Source organism: Desmodus rotundus, chromosome 11 (assembly GCF_022682495.2).
Source record: "Desmodus rotundus isolate HL8 chromosome 11, HLdesRot8A.1, whole genome shotgun sequence".
In the NCBI taxonomy this organism is placed as follows: domain Eukaryota; kingdom Metazoa; phylum Chordata; class Mammalia; order Chiroptera; family Phyllostomidae; genus Desmodus; species Desmodus rotundus.
The window spans coordinates 58,644,919-58,665,373 of record NC_071397.1 but is presented as its reverse complement, the minus strand read 5'-3'; the positions used below and the strand labels follow the sequence as shown (position 1 = coordinate 58,665,373).

At 43.3% G+C, this 20,455-nt stretch overlaps 1 protein-coding gene across 2 annotated transcripts in view; it reads right to left on the bottom strand.

Moving 5' to 3' along the window:
• The window catches only part of LOC128779522 (uncharacterized), a 47,237-nt gene that overhangs the window by 19,332 nt on the left and 7,450 nt on the right, over positions 1-20,455 (bottom strand). For both annotated transcript variants that reach the window (XM_053913871.2, XM_053913870.1), the window contains exon 2: positions 16,113-16,211. In XM_053913871.2, coding sequence (XP_053769846.1) covers positions 16,113-16,172 — 60 coding nt within the window. In that variant the 5' untranslated portion in view covers positions 16,173-16,211. The remainder of the gene's footprint in view (positions 1-16,112; positions 16,212-20,455) is intronic.

Here is a 20,455-nt window from a genome sequence, read left to right as displayed (position 1 = left end):
CAAAATAAACTCCGGTAGGGAAAGCAAAAGGAAAAAGGAGCAAATGAATCTCTGGATGTGCACCACCCACGGATAGCCACCTAGAGAACTGCAATGTCCAGTAGAAAAAGCAGGTGACAGCAATTGAGACTAAAGCTTTTTTTTTTTTAATCCGGTTCAAGCAAGGAGGAAGAGGACTATTTATTTGAGCACTGGTTCTTATGTCAGAGTTCACCTCGGGGGGCACAGCCGTCCCTCTACGGAGTCTGCTGCAGCACATCAGCCTGCTGATACCACCTCCTGCAAATAGCGCCCTGAACCCACTTCACGGGCTCCCCCTGCCCCCTTTCAGGAGCGTGGGGCCCCCTGCTGAGGCCCGCTGCAAGCAGGCAGGGGACACAAAGGCAGGTAAGCAGGCTCCCTTCAAGGCTTTAACTGACTAAGAAAGCTATCATTTTCTCCACTGTTCAAGAGAAAATGTCTTGGTGGCCATGTATGAGAGTTACTATGCCAAATAACCTTAGGAATTGCACACAAACTACCTTAATGGTGATAAGCAATTTAGAATGTGAATTACATTTAATTGACAATGTAACTACTACACTATGCTCTGGTTCCAAAGAATATTAAAGGCTTTGGTGAGTATCAAAAGCAAGAGGTTAACCTGAAAACAAGGTCAGTATCAAAATGTAACAACACTTCCTTCTGGGGCAAATGACAGACATTTACACAGATATCGCCACATTTCTTTCCCCCAGGATGTTCAGACATTGGCCCTGCAATTGGCCTTTTTCAGAACTTGGTTCCCTGCCATCTCGGTTCCCAGAAGTCGCACGTACCTGAGACACTCCAGGAACAATGGGGATACTCCAGCTTTGCCACTGATCTGGTCTTGCCTCTTAGAGCAAAATTCCCTCTAATTCAGCCAGGATGGTTGTTAAATGTGAGTGTGTTTTGAGAGGGAAGATGGCTGCAAGGGGCTTCATCGTTTGCTAACACCTGAACTCCCGAGTTGGCTTTGCAATTTCTTACTGAATGGCAAGGCTGGGCTGGGTAACACGGGGGAAGCAGGTTTCAGGTTTACTCAGTGAGGGAAAGAATGGCCAGAGTCAGGAGGTAGGAAAGGGATGATTCCAGAAGGGAAGTTAGGGAACAAATACTGCGGGAGGAGTTTGCCTACCTCTCACTCTTGCTGTTACCCTGAGCAGTCCCACCATGTCAAGAGCTGCCGCTGATCCAGGTGGACATACAGAGGTTTTGCAGCCGCAATCAGCCCAAACAAGTGAAGAAGGAAGACACGTAGGACCCAGAACTAGTTCACAGAGACCTCGGCCACCGTACGTAAGCCTTGTTTCCAGTACCAGTTCTCTCTTTTTTATCCCAGAAGCTTGTATTCCTTTTAGAAAAGTGTCTTTCACTAATATTTTCCAAAAACTGTTGCAAAAATAAATGTTACCTGTAGTTTTTTCACTTCGTAGTTTAGATGTACAAGAACATTGCCAAAATTGTACAGAGGGAACCCATCTGCCCTTTGCACCCAGGTTTCGCTCATGCTAACATTTTCCGTACTCAGAACAAGGATCAAAACTAGAAACTGATGCCAACACGGAACTATTAACTACCCTACACAGCTGATTTGAAGGCAGTCAGCTTTCTCACCGGAGGTCTTTCTGCTGCCCCGGCTCCCACGCTGTATTTAGTTGTCGCGTCTCCTTCACTCCTTCAGCCTGGGATGGCGCCTCCATCTTTTGCTGCCTCTCAATGGCCTGAACACCCTTGAAGGGGACTGGCCAGTTACTCCATAGAGTGTCCCTCACTTTTAGTTTGTGTGGTGTTGTCTCATAAATGAAGTTACTCCTTTTTGGCAAGAACACCCCCACTGTGATGTTGTGCATAATATCAGGGGTATTATGGCACGAATGTCTTGTTCCTGGTGACATTAATTTGGATCATTTAGTTGAGGAGGTATCTGCCTGATTTTCCCACTTCTGTAGTTACTACGTTTCCCTCCCAAAGATTGCCTTATAACTTAGTGATAGTTATACTTTGCCTAAATTAAATATATATTTAAATGCCATCTTTTGGAAGAGTATTTGAGGCAAATTACAATGCAAGATATACACAAACAAGGTTCTCAGGAGTCCTCTCTCAGCACATAGTCCTTACCTGTTTATCCTAAGCTGGGGAGAGGGCTTGCTATTTCTTTCATTGCCAGGTTCTACTAATTCCACCTTCTAAACATGCCCCGGCTGTGTGCTCTGCTCTCCAGCCTCACCGTGTTTCATGATTTGTCTCCCTGACTCCAAGACTTGCTCCTCTCAGATTGGATCTACTCACTAACTCCACAGTGAGCTTTGAAAAGCAAATAAGATAGGTCGCCTCCCACTTGGAGCCTTGAGTGGCGTCCCACTGCCCTTGGGCAGAGAGGATCAAAGCAGCGATGTCTGGCATGGGCCCCCTGGATGAACTGGTGATAAAATGATCCCCTGGGCAGCTGAACAAGTTCATCTTCCAACTGCAAATCAGAATCAACCGGGGAGCTTGTTAAAAATGTAAACCCACAGGCTCCTACCCACAGAGGTTCTGACTCAGAGGAGAACCTGGGGACTGCACCGTAACGAGCTTCCCAGGTGACTCAGATAGGGGGTCAGCTAAGGAACCACTGTTAGACACACCAAAATATTAGTTCTTAGGGAGAGCTATGAGAAAAATTTTCTCTAGTTTTCAGATTTCTGTAACGATGTTTCAATCCTGTCAAAATTATTAAATGTACCTAAATTTATTGAAATTTACATTAAATAAAAAATCAATGAAACGAGAAGTCCTGGCGTATTCTAACTTCTGTTGAATTTGCACACATTACAAGAATGTTGTAATTTTTCTTGAGAAAGGTGGTTGTTTAATTGCCTAAGTCTCATTAAATTTAACTCCCTAGTGGTATGGATAGAATCCTTTTGGAACCATAATATGCAGTCTAATTATTCTGTTTTAAAGACCTCAACCACTGCAGTGTCCAGCAAAGCCACCTGCCAAGCTCTGGCCCCGTGTTTTAAAACCCCGGCGGGGCAGAGTGCCTGGCGGTGGAGCACAGGAAACTCTCACGTGGTGCCGGCACCCAGGGTCTGAAAGACAAATGCGGCCAGCCCCAGTCCTAAATTTGCCTTTTCAGTCGCTGCTGACATTTTCAAATTTAAATAAAGAATTAAGCAATTTCAAAAGCTCGAGCAAGCAATTATTTGTCAAGTTCATTATACTTGTAGAAGGAACAAGACATTCCAAAGCCCTGTGCCCAACTTCTTTAAGCTTCAGCATAATTCCCAATGGTCACTCTTAGCCTAGTATTTTTTTCTTCTTTTTTAAAAATTTTTATTTTTAGAGAGAAGGGGAGGGAGGGAGAAAGAGAGGGAGAGAAGCATTGATGTGAGAGAAACATCGATCAGTTGCCTCTCCACGCACCCTGACCTGTGGACCGAACCCGCAACCCAGGCATGTGCCCTGACTGGGAATTGAACCAGCCGTGGCCTTTTGCTTTGTAGAATGATGCCTGACCAACGGAACCACACCGCTCAGAGCAGCTTGGTATTTCCAAACAAAATACATATTACACCAGTGAGATTTAAATGTACAACGTGAACACATTTTATCTCCCAACAAAATAAGAGGAGTGACATTTAATCAGATTTTTTCAACATGCACCTCCCTCCACTCTGGTTTTGCAGTTGAACTTACAGGGGAAATGCTGGCAGAAGGAGGAGGTGGGGAACCGCAAGCCGGTAACGTACTGGCCTGTGACAGGCTGTTGCTACCTGGCTCCCGAAACTCCTCTGCTGGGAGTCAGAACCACAGGAATGGAGATGCCCCCGCTCGGGCCCAGCACCAGCACCTCCACCACCCCTCCCTTTGTTGTTTTTTTCTTGTGACAAATACGTACATTTTTTAACTCTCAAGGAAAAATGGGTATGTAAATTATGACAAAATCTTGATTAAGGAATAAAGTTTCTTTTGGTAGTACTTTCTGTTTTGGTAACTTAATAAGAATAATACAGGCATTGATATAGATCTTAATGGAGACTGCCCATACGCAAAACAAAGGAAAACGGAAAGTGTGATGCCTTTGAAAATTCAATGTTCTGTTATGTTTAACTACTTTCTGTTGAGTTTGGTGTCTAAAATGTAAATCCAATGAGCTCCAAATGGGAGAACTGACGGGTCATCTGCTGACCACTGCCGTCCTGTGCAGGGCTTCCCATTTGGGATTACTACAGCGTTTTTGTTCAATGGTTGAGTCATTACCACAGTGCCAAATCACACTGCATTTTATTTGTTTGGAGCATGTCTCTTAGAAGAATTCTGGGCATCTTTCAGAGTTAAACACACATCTGAAAGTGGGAACCAGAAAACATAAAAATTGTCAAAGGAGCAGAAAAAGTGACATTAAGCACCTGGATGAACCGCTGGAGCTGAGAGCTGAGTTTAGCCCTGAGTCTGTAGACCCTGGACAGACTTCGGCAAGTCACCCGCAACTTCAGGAGCGGCAGCTTCTTTAGCAACAACAACAACAAAAATACTATTGAACTCAAAGGGCTTTTATATAACTTAATGAAAAAAAATGTCTTCCCTGATAAAAACAGTCTCTCCTCTAGCTGGTGTCTTTTCTCCACCCTCCATCCAGGGTACAGGCCTCTCCACCCGTGAAGGTCTCCTCTGTGACCTGCCCTGATGACTAGGGATGCTCAACAGACCCGTGCATCTATCTGCCCACTACATCCGGTAACCCACCACCTGGCTCCAGCGTGCTGGCAACGTTCCCTCACCCCGCCATTTCTTCATCCTGACCTTGGGAACCAGGTAGTCCTCTGTCCTCCCAGAACCTCTGAATTCCTTCAGTGGGCCACTTCAGGACCTCTGGCTCTCTGCACACAGCTTGCAGGCTGTGGAGAGCTAGGAACAGCCTCAAGCCCATCAGTCAAGCCAGCTTCTCTCTCAGGGATGCACCACAGCAGGTGTGCCAGCCTCCTAGAGATCTGAAGGGGTGCAGGGTACAGCTCCCTTTATTTTTGTCTCCACCTATTTACCGTACCTCCTGGATGTCAGCTCAAACAGGGGTGGTTAGAACACATGTGTGTCACTGCCAGCTGCCCTCCATTTTCTCCCCCTTTCTCACATGCCATCTGCCCTATGTCATTCGCTTTCTCTCTGTCACTGCCTTTTACTGTGGTCCACAGGACGGCTCTTAATAAGCAATAAAGATATCGCCTCTCTCCACAAAGCTTGCCTTTTAAAACAAATGCTTTTCTTGAGACCCAGAAGTCTTACTCAGGATGTCAAAGGCTGGATATCGAATCTTTTTCTTTGCATTCCTGCGCTGGTACTCCTAATCCTCCCTCTAGGCAAAGCAGGTATTTCTGGCCGGAAAATGTAAATCCATGCCTTCTTTCATATATTTCAAAGAACACACTCATTCTTCAGAAAAACCTCTTCCTGTAACAGTTTCTCTGTCTGCCTCACGTTTCCTCTCTCCTGATTGAACAGGGCTGAAAAGCTCCCCTGAGAAGATTAGCTTAAACTGGGAACTCGGGGAGAACAGGGAGGGAAAGGGGATAGCTGAGGATGAAGCAAGCCACGTGGCTTTTGCTTTACCACATCAACTCCCGCCTTTGGTCATGTGTATATACCAAGACGACTGAATCAAACATGCAGTCTCCTTTCTTTTAAATGCTGTTTCAAAAGACGGCACATCCATGCTGTAAGAACTTCGGATTCGCAAACCTCGCGCAGCTGCAGAAAGGTCTTTTGCTACCTAATGGTTCATTGCCACCCATAAAGGTTTTGCACAATTCTCAATTACAGTTCTATGAAATATTTTGCGAGATTCCTTACACAGACCTTTTATTAGGCTCTGTCTAGGGCACAAAGCTGTAGGTAAGGTGGAGATGAGTAAGTCAGGGTCTGCAAGCCAGGGATTTCCAACCTAGTGAGAGAGCAGACAGGGGAGGTGAGCAACTGCATAAGTAGCTGTGAAACAATGGAAAACAAAATGCTATGGAAACGCTCACAGTGGATGGTAAAGATCATGTCTCACATGTGACCCCATTTGGTGACACTGAGGCATGAGCTAGCAAAGGCCCTGACATTTGTTCCACAGCCAGTGCACAAGTGGCCTCCATGAGACTGAGTTCTCCTGATGACCGCCTTGAGCCAAAACATCTTGGTTTCTGACCAAATGGTGGAGGATGAAGTGGTAGCAAAGCCCTCAGACAGAATGGCCCGTCTCCATGCCAAGCTTTGTTAGAAGCTGAATGGTGGGCAGGAGCCAGTAATAGCCTATAGGGGCCGGCACAGAAACTTGCTGCCATTCATCGTGGTGTTCTAAGCTGCTGATTTAGCATGTACATGTGCTTTGGAAACCAAATAAGTGGAGGCTAAGGTTGCTATTGTGCTGTGAAACTTGAGACCCATACTCTTTCCCCAGAAATTGCATCCAGATGGAAGGCAGATAGGGGTCTGCAGAGAGTAGTGACCAAGGGAGAGCACAGTGAACAGGGTGAGCTGGCCAGGGCTAGTTGTCAAAGCAAATAGGGAGAACACTCAAACCAGGAGATCACTCAAACCAGGAGTCTACTGACAGGGTTAAATATTGCATCCAGAATTTGTTATGCATTTGATAAATCCTTTAAGAAAGAAGATGAGGAAAAAGAACCAGAAAAGGTAGCTTTGGAGGGAAATAATAAATCTTAATGGGAGAAATCAAGCAAAATTTAGACTAAGCAACCCAAATATTCATTGGGAAAATGTTGATAGGAACATGGACATTAAAATAGATGTACTTAAACACCTCAGGGTCTCTTATTTCACATCACGGGCCGGGAGCTGGCAAAGCCCTATCGCAGTGACCGGGGTGCAACCCAGGGCCTAGAACGTGGCCAGCGCACTGTACTCCATTGTACCGTAAACTGACAGTGGGGAGTGACGTGCTTAGGAAAATGTTGTCCAGCCCAAAGTCTGGATAAAGGTGAGTGAAGAGGCCGGGTACGTAAGGGCTAGCCAGCCCTGTCCTGGGAAAGGGATGCTGAGTCCAACTGTTCTGTGTCTCCATGCAAGTGAATAAACTGGTGTTCTGGGTTGCCACTTGGATCTGACAATCCAGTGAATGAGAAGAGTCTACAAAGCAAAAACTTTCACTGGCCCAGTTCTAGTGCATTGTCTTCAACAAAATCCCAGAAAGATGTATGCATAGGAACTGGGCCAGTAAAAAGTCTTGCCACATATTTTAAATATAGAAAGAATATTTTTAAAAATCTGTGACACAAAAATTAAGTAGAAAGGATAAAATCTAAATGGCATATTTGGACATTAACCGAAGGAGGAGGACAAAACTTAGACTAAGCACTTTCTTGGCGTCAACACTCTGTGAATTACAGGTGGCCCATAAGAACAAGGACGGAGAGCCGACAGGTGGAAAACTTAGCAGCCAGCCCTGTGACATGAGGACAAAGACTCAGAAAACACTACACTGCCACCAGAGGAAGTGGGCACTGTTTAGGTACAATTTCTCCTTGGTTTAATAAATTCATCTAAGGCAGAAGATGACAAGACATGGCAGTCAAGGGTCCACACCCCACCCAAAACGCAGTGATGGAGCTAGAGAGATGCAAGGAGGGAAAGAAGCTATGCCCTGGAACGGTCACAGTACGTGGAGGCCAGGGGTCTGATGACAAGTAGGAAAATCTTACCTCAGAGAACAGAAAACAGGTTGAGAAACTTGAGAAGAACTTGAAACAATCCTCAGGAAGTGATATCACCCGCCTAAACCTCAGATTCACAGCTATGAAATAAGAAAGTTTGATTAGGCAACTTCTGAGATCAGAGTCAGCTTGAGAATTTCATTACTAAATGATATTTAAGAATCAGCAGAAAGCAGGAGAATTAGGCCAAAGCAGAGAAATGTCTTTTGTGACAAACTACATTAAAAACAATAACAAGCCCCAGCCCAGAGTTTGAGCAAAAAATGGAGTGGCGTATGATTTATGCACAAAGGTTTTTTTTAAAGTGGGTTCTATGGGGTCATAAGGAAGGAGCTACAGTGCAAGAAAAGGTTGATGGAAGGGAGAGGAGGTGAAAGGAAAACACGATAATTTGAGACCTTATATTCAAAATTAATTCATACTTAATATCTCGACTTTTCGTTGGTTTTAAGGGTGGAAGAAGATACAGTTGTCTCAATTTTAAAAAAAAGTTGTAAGCACAGTTTTGAAGCACTTCACCAAGATGCCGTAGTCACTATGTTTGTTACCATTGAAATGGTTTGATGGGAACACCAATTCTCTGAATTCCCAGTGCACTCAGCACTTGGGGACGTTGGAATATATGTATGCTATGGAAGCAGCGGTTCCCAACCAAAATCATAGATGATCTCTTGAAACAATTAATATGGCAAAATAATAATCTTGAAATAATGATGGTAAAAATTAGGAGGGCCAAACAGCCCCACATGCAAAGGAACAAGATGAAAGTACCAGAAGAACTTACACTTTTAGTGCCTTTTGGGTTACTGTCAGTATGGGTACTAGCGCAAACGTGTGAAAGGTTTTAGCTAAGCTCTCTGAAATCACTCATGCTTTCACGAAGATGACAGAGCAAGAGGGAATGCATTTCAAGACTGAAATAATGGTAATAATGCTAGTGTCAAACATCCTAGATATTAGACAGCCCTAACACTTATTTCTTAAGAACATGTGCCAATTTTCTGGGAATCAGAGTATGAAGTTATCTCCCTGATGCCTCCACCCCTGCCCCTGTCATCTTTGCAAAGATCGGCAATGAGATATGATAAAAGTTTCCCGCATTAAAGGGAGTCTACACCGCAGCACTCCGTCTGCTGTCACGATGACGGGCAGCTGCACCATGCCAAGAAGTAGCCTAAATGTTTAATGAGGCGGGAAAGTCATTCTTCAGTTGTAATGCAGACCCACTAGGTCTGAAAAGATCTCCTCTGTTTGTTTTAAACTGGGGATGGTTGCTGAATATTTAATGAGTGCCACAATATTCAGCTCCGTGAGCGGCCAAGCAAGGGTCAGGTTGTGGATGCCTGCTGCTCCCTGCAATTTCAGATTCCCTCAGGCTTAGGAAAGGTGGAAGAGAGTAAGGTCAAACCAAGTCAGCCTCCAGCAGCACCCTTTGCAGCCCTGTGTACGCAGAAAGGGAAATGGGAGGCCACATGCCTGTCCTCAGGGAGCCAGCTTCGGGGAAAATGAGGAGTAGGCCTCGCATTTATTCACAGTTAATCATCTTTAATCCCAAAGGTGAGGAGAACAATAGTGTCAGGAAAGAAAGCAATCAAAAATCCTTGATGTGATTATGCTGGAAAGGATATTTTACATCTAGTTGATCCCATTATTTACTTGTTGAATTAAGTACCCTCTGTAGCTGAAGAGTCCCAGTGCAAGAAAAGAGCACTTTTGTGAACAATTTCCTCATAACCAGACACAACCTTTAACTGACCTCAAGTCTGTTGCAGTAACACGGGGGAGAGTCAATGGTGGTCTGGATAAGTATGGTAGCAGTAGGAGTGGAGCCAAGAGGCATTTTCTGATAGACTGAATGTGGCATATCAATTTTTTTTAAAGAGTCAAGGAACAATCTAAGATGTTTGCAAACCGTTTTGGCCAGACCATTTACTGAGACAGAAAAGGAATGAGGAAAAGCAGTTTTAAGAGGAAAACAAAGAGTATAGTTTTAAATGATGTTAAATTTGAAATGCCCTTTTGACATCTAGACCTGGAGGCCTACTGGGCAATGCGATAACACTGAGCTGGAAGTCTGATTCGAGATATTTGAGATTCACCATTGTAACAATGGAATATGACTAAATAAAATTACCTGGGGAATGTAGATAGAGAATATTTCTGATAACTGAGCTCTGAGACACTTCAGTATTTAGTGGTCAGGATGTTGAAAAGAACTATCAGAGAAGACTGAGGACTTAGTTCTTCAAGTTGTCACTTCAAGATTGCAAGATGGCGGCTGCAGACATAGATCTGACTGAGGAAGGGTGACATAGGTGAGAAATACCAGCATTGCTTCCTACACATCCCTTGTTTCCAGGTAGGAAAGTTTTCCCACCCAGCAGACTTCCTCTCAGTCCCATGGGCGAGAATCCTGTCACATGCTATGTTCTCAGCGGAAGATGAGCTGGCAAAGGGAGCTTCTGGCACTTTTAACACCTTTGTGGGAAGCAAATGCTACGATAATGACGATATGAAGATAGCTTACGGTTCGCTCTCAGTTGGATCAGAATCAGTTGATACTGATCAACTGTGGACAAGATTAACAAGTATGAATTAAACATTTTAAAGATAACTATTAAAAAATAGAAATAACATGAATAGCTTCCTTATTTTTGGATAGAAATGAAGGACATTTTAGGAAACGGGGATTTAGAGGGGATCTGTGACTGAGCTGCGGCAGAGAGAGAACTAGCCCTCTAGATCTGGGTGCCCAGCCCAGCACTCTGTCCGCAAAAACGGCCAGTCCTTTGATTTATTGTTCTTAGAGTTACACCGCATGATTTTATTACTACCGTAAATGAACAGTCTTTCTATGTTACACACACAAACACCAATCTGATTCATTGTCGTACGTCATTTATTTTATTTTCCAGCAGCATTGATAAAGTTGCATTGTTCTATCAGTACTTTCTCCCACCTTGCTTGGACCCAAGCTATGCATGCATACGGTACCCAATGAGGGTGATGGAGCGGTCTAATAGAGAAAGCTGACAAGTCCCTATGAGTATAACGTGTATGACCGTGGCAGCGGCTCTACCAACCGTAAACTCCCACATCTCTCACCTACCACTGCCCACCTTGTTCTCCGTACTTATCTCAGGGCCACTTTCCCTTCCAGTGTTTCTTTTTCATCATAGTAAAATATATATAACCTAAAATTTACCATTTTAACCATTTTTAAGTGTATAATTCAGTGTCATTAAGTACATTCACATTGCTTTGTAAGCTTCACCATTATTTATTACCAGAACATTTTAATCATCCCAAACAGAAACTCTGTACCCATTCAAAAGTTCTCCCCACTCCCTCCTGCCCACCAGCTCCATAGTAACCACTTAATGAATTCGCATATTCTAAGTACCTCATATAACTAGCACTCTATAATATTAATATTTGTCCTCTTTTTGTTAGGCTTATTTCACTTAGCACAATATCTGCAAGGTTTATCCATGTTGTAGCACGTATCAGAATTTCATTGCTTTTCCTGGCTGAATAATATTCCATTGTGTGCACATACCACATTTTGTTTACCCATTCATCTGTTGATGGACAGTTGGGTTGTTTCTATCTTTTTGCGGTTCTTTCTTCATATTGTTAAGACTGGAGAACTTGCCTTCCCTTTACTTATTGTTATTCGTCAAGCTCATATTTGTTCTTGGTTTGTTTGCCTACTATCTTCTTTACTGACCTTACTATCTGCAAACTACCAGTAGTTGCCATGAATCATTCTCATCACCTCACTCTCAGATATGAATCTCCTTTCTCATGTGTGATTTTGAACACTTTGTCTTCCAACTCAAAAAGGTAACCCCCAGGTGTTTCTCAATTCACATCTAAGAACAACCAGTAACAAACTCTCTTTCCCCCTCACCCTAATTCAACTGGATTTATTTCAGTCCATACTCTGGTTCATGTGAACCAAATATTTAACCAATATTTACATGTGACCTATCCATTCTCATAAAATAGATCTTTCTATCTGGTTGGAATCCCTCTGTCCCTTTCCAATCATTTTCTCAAATGCACCTGAAACGTTTCCTTAAATGTTCAAAAATCGTTTCACTTAAGAGTCTATGACAAACCCCAGTTGTCACCAATTGTACCAACAATGTTCTTGGTGTTTGAAAGCGGACCTGCCTACTTGTGGCACTCTGATAGACGGAGCTGGACAGAGCTAACTGGAAATGGCTGCATGGTTGTTGTGCAAGTAAGAACTTGGATTAAGGGTGTAGTGATCATGTTTTTAATTTTACAATGTTTTGACATCTTGAGGGCTTTACTGGTGGGAAGGGAAGTCCCTGCTAGGGCTAGCTAACTTCTAGAAATAATAACTCACATGCAAATCTTTTCATATACAAACCAACCATTTCCAAGTTCATATCCCCAACTACCTCCTTTAACCAACTCTCATACACCAAGCCCTAAATATTTCCCCTGCCCTAAACCAACCCAGGGCCAAGTACCAGAAAAACCCAAGACCATCCCTTTAGCCCAGAGGCTGCTGACATTAGTCAAACAAACCAATCCAACCTGCCTTGCCTTTCCTGCAGGAAAGGCTCTGGGCCATGCTTTCTCTTTGCTCCTTCTGCCTCCTGAACAGACCTGGTGCTCTCTCCTGTGGCCCCAAGTGGCCTCCTCCCCCCACCCCACACCTTCTCTTGGAAACTGTCAGTAATAAATTCCTCTTTCCATGGCAGCTGCCTCTTGTGTTGTCACTCAGTCACCTCCATAAATTAAAAATCCCGAGGGTACAACTGGAAGACAAAGGGCCAGTCAAAACCGCCAATGGTATCCAAATATTCAAAAGGGGAGTGAGAGTAGCGCAAAAGCTCTATCAGCTGCTTCTACCTACGGAGAATCCAAACCAGGCTGTGCGGTTAAGAACTGGCCTTCGCAGGCCTGATGCTATCTTTCGAAAGCCCTGTTTACAAAGTTGGCCCTTGGCAGTGTCTGAAAACTTGGATTTTGGGAGGGTTCCCATCATTAACAACTAAGAATGGCTCTCTATTTATCCAAATGGTGTGGTTTATAACGAACACATACTTTCCTTTTGGGGGGTTGGAGTTTGGGTATCTGCCTGGCAGAGGGTGACCCCAGTGAAAGCCCTGGACACTGAGTCTCTAATGAACTTCTCTGGTGTGCAAAGTTGCATATGTGTTGTCACGTCTCATTGTCGGTAGAATTAAGCCCATCCTATGTGGCTCCACTGGGACAGGACCCTTGGAAGCTTGCACTTGGTCTCCCTGGACTTGCCCCATGCAGTTTTTCCCTTTGCTGACTCTGCTTGGCATACTTTTGCTGCAGTAAATCATTGCCATGAGTACAGCTATGAGCTGCGTCCTATGAGTCATGATAGCCATTCTTCCAGTTCAGATGCCATTATTTCCCCTTTTCTAATCAAAGTGAGCCTGCTCCACAGCCATCATTCACTGTGGCTGATATATACTGTTGTCAATTTTGAGGTTCTTTGTTCTCCCTGAAATCGTGGAAGAGCCCTGAAAAATGTTTCCGGTCTGTGGCTGCAGCTATTTCACTGCTGAGTCTTTTTCTGAGGCCCATGCTCTCTCTAGTGGTGTCCCTCTCGGTGTCCTTCCTGCTGTCCACAAGCTGACATGTGGAGATCCCATCCCACCCTCTCCCACCCCGTCTCTAAGTCCAGACAACTCCAGGATAATGTAGGTTCTAGAGATTCCATTCCAGCTCCTTTCTTTCTTGCAGAGTACCCCCTCCCTCTCCCTTTCAGACAATTAGCTGAAGTCTTTGCTCCTTAGAGTTTGGTACCCAGTCCCTGGTAACTGTTCATTCCTTTCAGGAGCTATGGATCCCAGAATGCAAGAGCAAAGATCTAATACCTGGTAATGGAGTTGAGGGTGTGGGTGCATGTGTGTCTTTGTGTATAAGTGTGTCAAAAAAAAAAAAGCAGAGGGTGTTCCAGGTGCTGTGGCTCCATTGCTTGGTGTCATCCTGCAAACGGACAATTCACAGTTCAATTCCCAGGCAGGGCACATGCCTGGGCTGCAGGTTCAGACCCTTGGGCACATATGAGAGGCAAGGCAACCAATGTTTCTCACATCGATGTTTCTTTCTCACCCTCTTTCTCCCTCCCTTCCCTCTCTCTAAAAAATGAAATATAAAATATTTTTCAAAAACAGAGGGAGAAGAAGGGGGAATAAAAGAAAATAACTGTTTTCCTACTCACAACACTTCTGACACCAAATATGTAGTGTGTTTTTTACCCACATCAACCAATTTTCCAACATTCTGGACACCAGCTGGGAGTCCTAAAATTTAATTCAGTTCTGTCACTAACCACCTGGAATTAGCATCAGACTCCACAGGTTAAGGGCTCAGCCTCACAACAGTGCCTCTTCTTCAAGTGCCTATTGCAAGTCTCTGGTACCTCTGACCAACCTGGCTACAAATTAGGGGTTCCCACTGCCTCCTCCTCAGGTTTGGCAATTTGCTATTATGGCTCACAGAACTCAGGGAAACACTTTGCTTGCTATTTAAGGCTTTGTTTTGTTTGTTTTTAGAAAGGATATCCAGATGAACAGCCAAATGCAGCGGTACATAGGAGGGGTCCTGAGCACAGGAGCTTCTGTCCCTGTGGGGTCGGGGTGTGTCAACCTCTTGGCACATGAACGCATTCACTGACCTGGAAGCTCTCCAGACTCCATCACTGAGTGGTTTTATGTAGGCTTTGTTATGTAGGCACGACTGATTAAATCTTTGGTATTGGAAATGAATTTCCAATCTCTCTCCCCTCCCCATGGGTTGGGGGGGGGCTGACTGTTCTAATCCTCTAATTGAACGGTGGCCTCCATCCTCCAGAAGTCAGTTTATTAGCATACATGCTGGTGTGCTTGGAAGGAGCTTATTTTAAATAACAAAAGATGCTCCTGTCATCCCTGTCACAAACTCCAAGGTGTTTAAGAGCCCAGAGGGAGAACTGAGGACAAAGACCAAATATCTATTTTTTATTATATTCAGTACCAGGGGATATTAACTATTTATTCTTTGCATCTTCTACAACTGTACAAATAAAGGAGAAACTACTATATCAGTAGGTTGTCCTGCCACAAAAATAGTAAAATTTTTAAAGGAACATCCTGACCAAAGACATTTACTTACTAGTACCAGTCAGCAATTTTTCTTCACTATCATCTCTGCTACTGACAGACAATTCACTATTACTCAGCCTTTCTCTGATCCGTAATCTGCACAGGACATCGCCAGTCTATTCCTTGCTTACGACATTCGTAGCCAACAGTCCGCAACAACAATTCATGACTGGGAAAAGAGATTGCTAACTGAAACAACAGTTGGCAATAGAGGCATTAAGATGAACTCCGGAAGACTAATAATCACAGGTGACAACCACAAAGGCATAATCAACAGATATATTTGATGTAGGCATCCCGATTCCTGTTGAGAGACTGAGCAAAAGGATTTACATTTCTCAGCATCAACTAAAAGGCCAGAAAGAGGTACCCCCGTCCCCTCACACTCAATACAAATCTGGATCCCGTCCTGAAACCTCTGTAGGGCTGCTCGATGCGATTGCATTTTAATTCTCAGTCTGGGCCCAAGGTAGGTCCACTTTGTGCCAAAGCTTTCTGTACAGAGAACACTGCAGAAGCTTCCAGAGTGGCATTAAATATGAGGCAGGATTCTCCAATAAAAGGAATCAAGGCTTCTTAACGAAACGGCTGATCGTAGAGCTGTGGAAATACAGGATAAACTGGGGACATCTCTTAGCACCATAAAGGAAGGAAATGCTCAAAAATAAACAAATAAATAAATGTTAAAAGGACAGGACATGTCAAAGGGACTCAAGAGTGAGGATGACAGTGCTTCAATTGGACAAAGCTGGAACAATTTGAGCAACAAAATAAATAACATAACATTGGATTGTAACCCAAAGAATAATGTAAATATCCATGAGATCCATGCTAATATAAATAAGTGAATGAAGAAATAAATGGGGGAGAAGAGACAAATCCCCCTTACAGAGAATTGCATATAATTTATGTAGATATTCCACCCTTGAGTAGGTGGAGCTTAATCTTCTTTCTTCCTTAATTTAGTGACTTGCTTCCAAAGGACCGACTGTGGCAAAGGGTAGAAGTGACTTTAGAGTGGACAATGTGGCAAACACTACCTTGGTCAGGTGATCAAAGTTAGCACCACCCGTGATAAGTCAAGTTCATCACATATACTCCTTGATATGATGTGACAGGAATGGCACTTTGCCTCTGCGGTATTTGTCCCCCAAACCTCTTACCCCAGTCTAGTCATAAGAAAACATCAAACAAATCAAAAATCAAGGGACAATATACAAAGTACCTGACCAGTACGCTTCAAGGCTGAGAAATTGCTGGAGACCAGAGGAGATGAAGGGGCCATTACCACTCCATGGTGCAATGTGGTATCTTCAATAGGACCCTGGACCAGAAAAAGAGTAGGAGTGGGAAAGGTAGTAAACTGAATAACGTCTGCAGTTGAGTTCATAGTATTCCAACACTCTGCTCTTAGTGTGACAATATATTATGGTTATATACGGTGTTATTATAGGGGAAGTTGCTGAAAACTGCAGGAACTCTCTGTTCTATATTTGTGATTTTCTATAAGTCTAAAACTATTCCAAAATAAAAGATTTTAAATACATAATATTATGTATATACTAGGTGTGTATTATATAATATATAATGCATTGGCCAGTTACTCAAGCAAATAAAAGTGTCTTCTCCATTCTGGTGTTTCTATTTCATTTATTCTGAATTGCTTTGCCTGGAAGCTGACACCTGATTCCTTAAAATTGACCAGGCAGGATAAATGGATCTAGAAGAAAGCTTTCTTCTCCTGAACTAAAATGAATATTAGAGAAACACTTCCAACCCCATGGGCAGAGCTCGTGATGCGCTGGGAAGGCATCTGCCAAAGATGAGCAAATAAGAGTTATAGGTCAGCGCCGAGAAGGCTTCATCTCAGTCTTTTGTATTTAACAGTTTGCTTCCATGCTGTAATTCAGCACAAAGAAACCACAAAGGAACCAGCAGTCTGTGCCATTAAGAATTGCTGGTGAATGTGTTATTTGCAGCTATTAACACTTCTCAGTTGTGAAGTTTGGTAATTATTTCTATACTCCAGAGCTACCTTCATTTTTTGCTCCAGTTCTAAAACTCTCTTACAACAAGTAGCATATCTTCACCTGCACTGCAGGATTAATTTCACCTGCAAAATCCAATTTTAAAAACTATTGTTTGAAAAACATTTGGGATCATTTTCTCAACTAATATCTTTGTGAACAAGGTAAAATTTTCTCTTTCGCATGAAAATTTAAAATGTAAACCTGTTAATAATATCTCACTTTATACCACACATTTGCAACACACTTTCATGCACCTAAATTCATCCTTACAATAACCTGAGTAGGCAGAGCAGATACTATCAGCGTGCAAAGTGGGGCGTGTGGGCTTATGTCACACTGGGATCTCGGCAGTAGACGGGTGGGAAAGAGAGAAGAGCTATAGTGGGAGGAACTGCAGTTCGGAGAACTGGCACTGTTATGGGGCAGCCTCCCTGGGGGAAGCACATGCAAATTACAGCGAAGGGAGGGGCTGGGCGGGCCAAAGACGTCTGGAGATGGTGAATGGCAGAAGGAATATCGTGGAGCCCGTAGAAGCCCAGCTGATGATAAGGTCCCCAGAGAGAGAGTCTCCTATGCCAAGGCTCCTATCCTCGGTAGAATATTAACCAAAACCAAGCAGAACACCTTGCCCAGGGAACTTTTTACTTTGCCCCAGATTGCCTCAGGAACTACACAGAACTCAGTCTTCTTCTGGAAATCTCAAGACACCAGCTTTGAAGCCTGGAGAGACAGGTTGTAACTTTCAATCCCACTTTTCAAATGAAGAAGGAGGTTAAGTGATTTAACCAAGGTGGGCTACGCAACCAGACTGCTTGCATTCAAATCCAGATTGCTCCACTGCCCAGGGTGTTAGCTCAGCTGGAGTTGGTGATACTGTGGTAACAAGCAGACCCTCCAAGATGCAATGTTCAGACAGACTAGAAGTTGTTTTCATCCATGTGATACTCCAGGGAGGGTGTTCCTGATTGCTGGAAGTGATGCAGGAACCACGGCTCCTTCCACCTGTGGCTCTGCTACCCCTGTACCCTGGGTGCCTCATCATCATCTTCATCCAGCTGGCAGAAGGTGAAAGAGCATGGCAGGGACACTCCTGGTTCTAAGAAGCTTTAGTCTAGAAATGGCACACATCTCTCACATTCCTTTGCTGGTATGTAGTCCTTTGGCCACTCTTACTGCCGAAGAGGCTGGGAAATGTCAGCTGGGTATGTTCCCAGGAAGAAGAAACAGGTCTTGGGTGAGAGGTGTCTGCTACACTAGCGGTCTGAGTTCAGCAGGGTTACGTAGCATCTCTTGCCTCACTTTTTCTCGACTATAAAATGAGGATTGTAATATTTCCTGCCTCAAAGAGCTTCTATGAGGATTAAATAAGTTATGTGTGGAAAGCACTTGAACAGGGCCACGATCTCAGTAAGCACTCCAGAGAGAACTAGCTTTTGTCATTGTCATCATCAGCATCTTCGTTATCACTCCCTTCATCACGACCATGATTACTGAAAACTAGGTGGCTGGGATTTAGTCTCCAGCTTTTGACTCAGAATCCAGGGAGAATTTTTTCTGCTCTCTAGATTGCTGCTACAATCTTGAGCATCTGTATAAATGACTCAATTCTCAACTTTCCTCCTGAAATAAATATTGTTCCTCTAAAAGGCACAAATGAGGAAATCTGGCCACAGTAATTGGAAGCATCTATTTGGGCTAATGGAAGGACATGGTAGGCTTATTTGATTTCAGAAGTAAGATTTCAGGGTTATTTTCCTACTTTGAAATCTTTCATTTTAATGAAAGACAGCACAGAAATGCTGGTGAGAAAATCCAACTAAGGGCTCATCGTTCCCTGCGCCTGAATTTTCTAGGGGAGAATATACATATTTAATTTTTTTTCAGAGAGCATCTCTCCCAACACTTTCATATATCAATGACATTAAAACAGCCATGGAATGCTTACTAGATTATCCTGTGCCCTTATAGCCTTTCGGCTAAAACAGATTACATCATTCCATTTTTAGTTAATCCTATTTCATTTGCTAGAGTATTGAGAAGAGTATCAGGAAATGAAAATTTCCTTCCGTTTGAATAAGCCAGACACTTTTCAATCAGGTAAATAAAAACAGAAGGGCAAATATCATCAGTCATGAACAGTAAGTCTTTCATTCAATATCCTTGGGCTATTTGACCATCTAATGCTGCTGACCGTCTGCATATAAACTGGGGATTTATTGTAAATGTACTGTGGTTATGGTTCATTGTCGGGCTGCCTGGGTATGTTGCCAGTGGCCTGGACTCGTCTATTCTCTTATCTCACTCATCACACAGGAAAACCTGCAGCCCAGTTGATTCCAGCAAGACTGTCTTTGCTAGAATAATGTGACACTGGGTTTGAAACATCAATTTATTCTCACCCAAACAGGAAGCATTGATAAGTAGACCTTGCAGAGGAGTAATCTGGCCACCTCGTTCACCTCCAAAGTCATGAAGGTGGAAAGAGAAAGTCTGCTCTCAGATTCTCTCCTTAATAGGCCACCTCTGTACTCAGGAAGTTCCAGGAACCGAGCATTTCAAGAATGTGGTGAAGGAGAGAGTGCTATGAAGTGCAGGCCTGGAAAGAATCCTGGACACTTTTCTGAGTGCACCTCACCTGATTGGGTGACCACCAGAGGTCTCTGGGAGGTACATGAGGGGACTTTAGATACGATACTGTGGCAGGGACTGTGAGCTGTCTGCCAACATCTGTTCCCTGCTCTTTAAAAGTAACGAAATTATAGCTGTGTGCATGGCTGCCCAGCAAGATTACATTTCCCAGATGCCCTTGCAGAACGCGTGGCACATAACTAAGATTTCACCCAAAATAAATGCGCAGAAGTGATATGTGTCACCTCCAAGTCATAAAGCGAGCCTCCACCACCCTGCTTTTCCCTTCCTTCAGGTTAGACTCTGAATAGAACAGTGACTCCACTTTGACAGTGTGGACAAGGACAGCTCCACGGGATGCCCCTGCAGCGTGCTCAGGGAATGGCAGCGGCAGCGGGGAAGTATTAGAAATGCAGACTCTCAGGTCCCACCCAGACTTACTTAAATGGAATCTGCCTTTTAACAACATCCCTAGGAAATCCATATAAACTATATATATAAACTCTAAAGACTCCACACACAAAAAATGGCTAGACCCAATAAATAAATTCAATAAAATAGGACAAAAAAAGTAATATTCAGAAATCAGTGGCATTTTTATACACAAATAATGAACTATTAGAAATAATCTTATTTACAATTGAATTTAAAAAAAGGAACCTAGGAAGAAATTTAGCCAAGAAGGTAAAAAATCTGTACTCAAAAAATTATAAGATACTGAAAAAAAAATTGAGGGAGATACTAATAAGTGGAAGCATAGACCGTGTTCATGGATAGAAAGAATTAACATAATTAAAATGTTCATACTACCCAAAGCAATCTATAGATTTAATGCAATTTCTATGAAAATACCCATGGCCTGTTTCACAGAACAAATATACCAAAATGTGTATAAAACCACAAAATACCC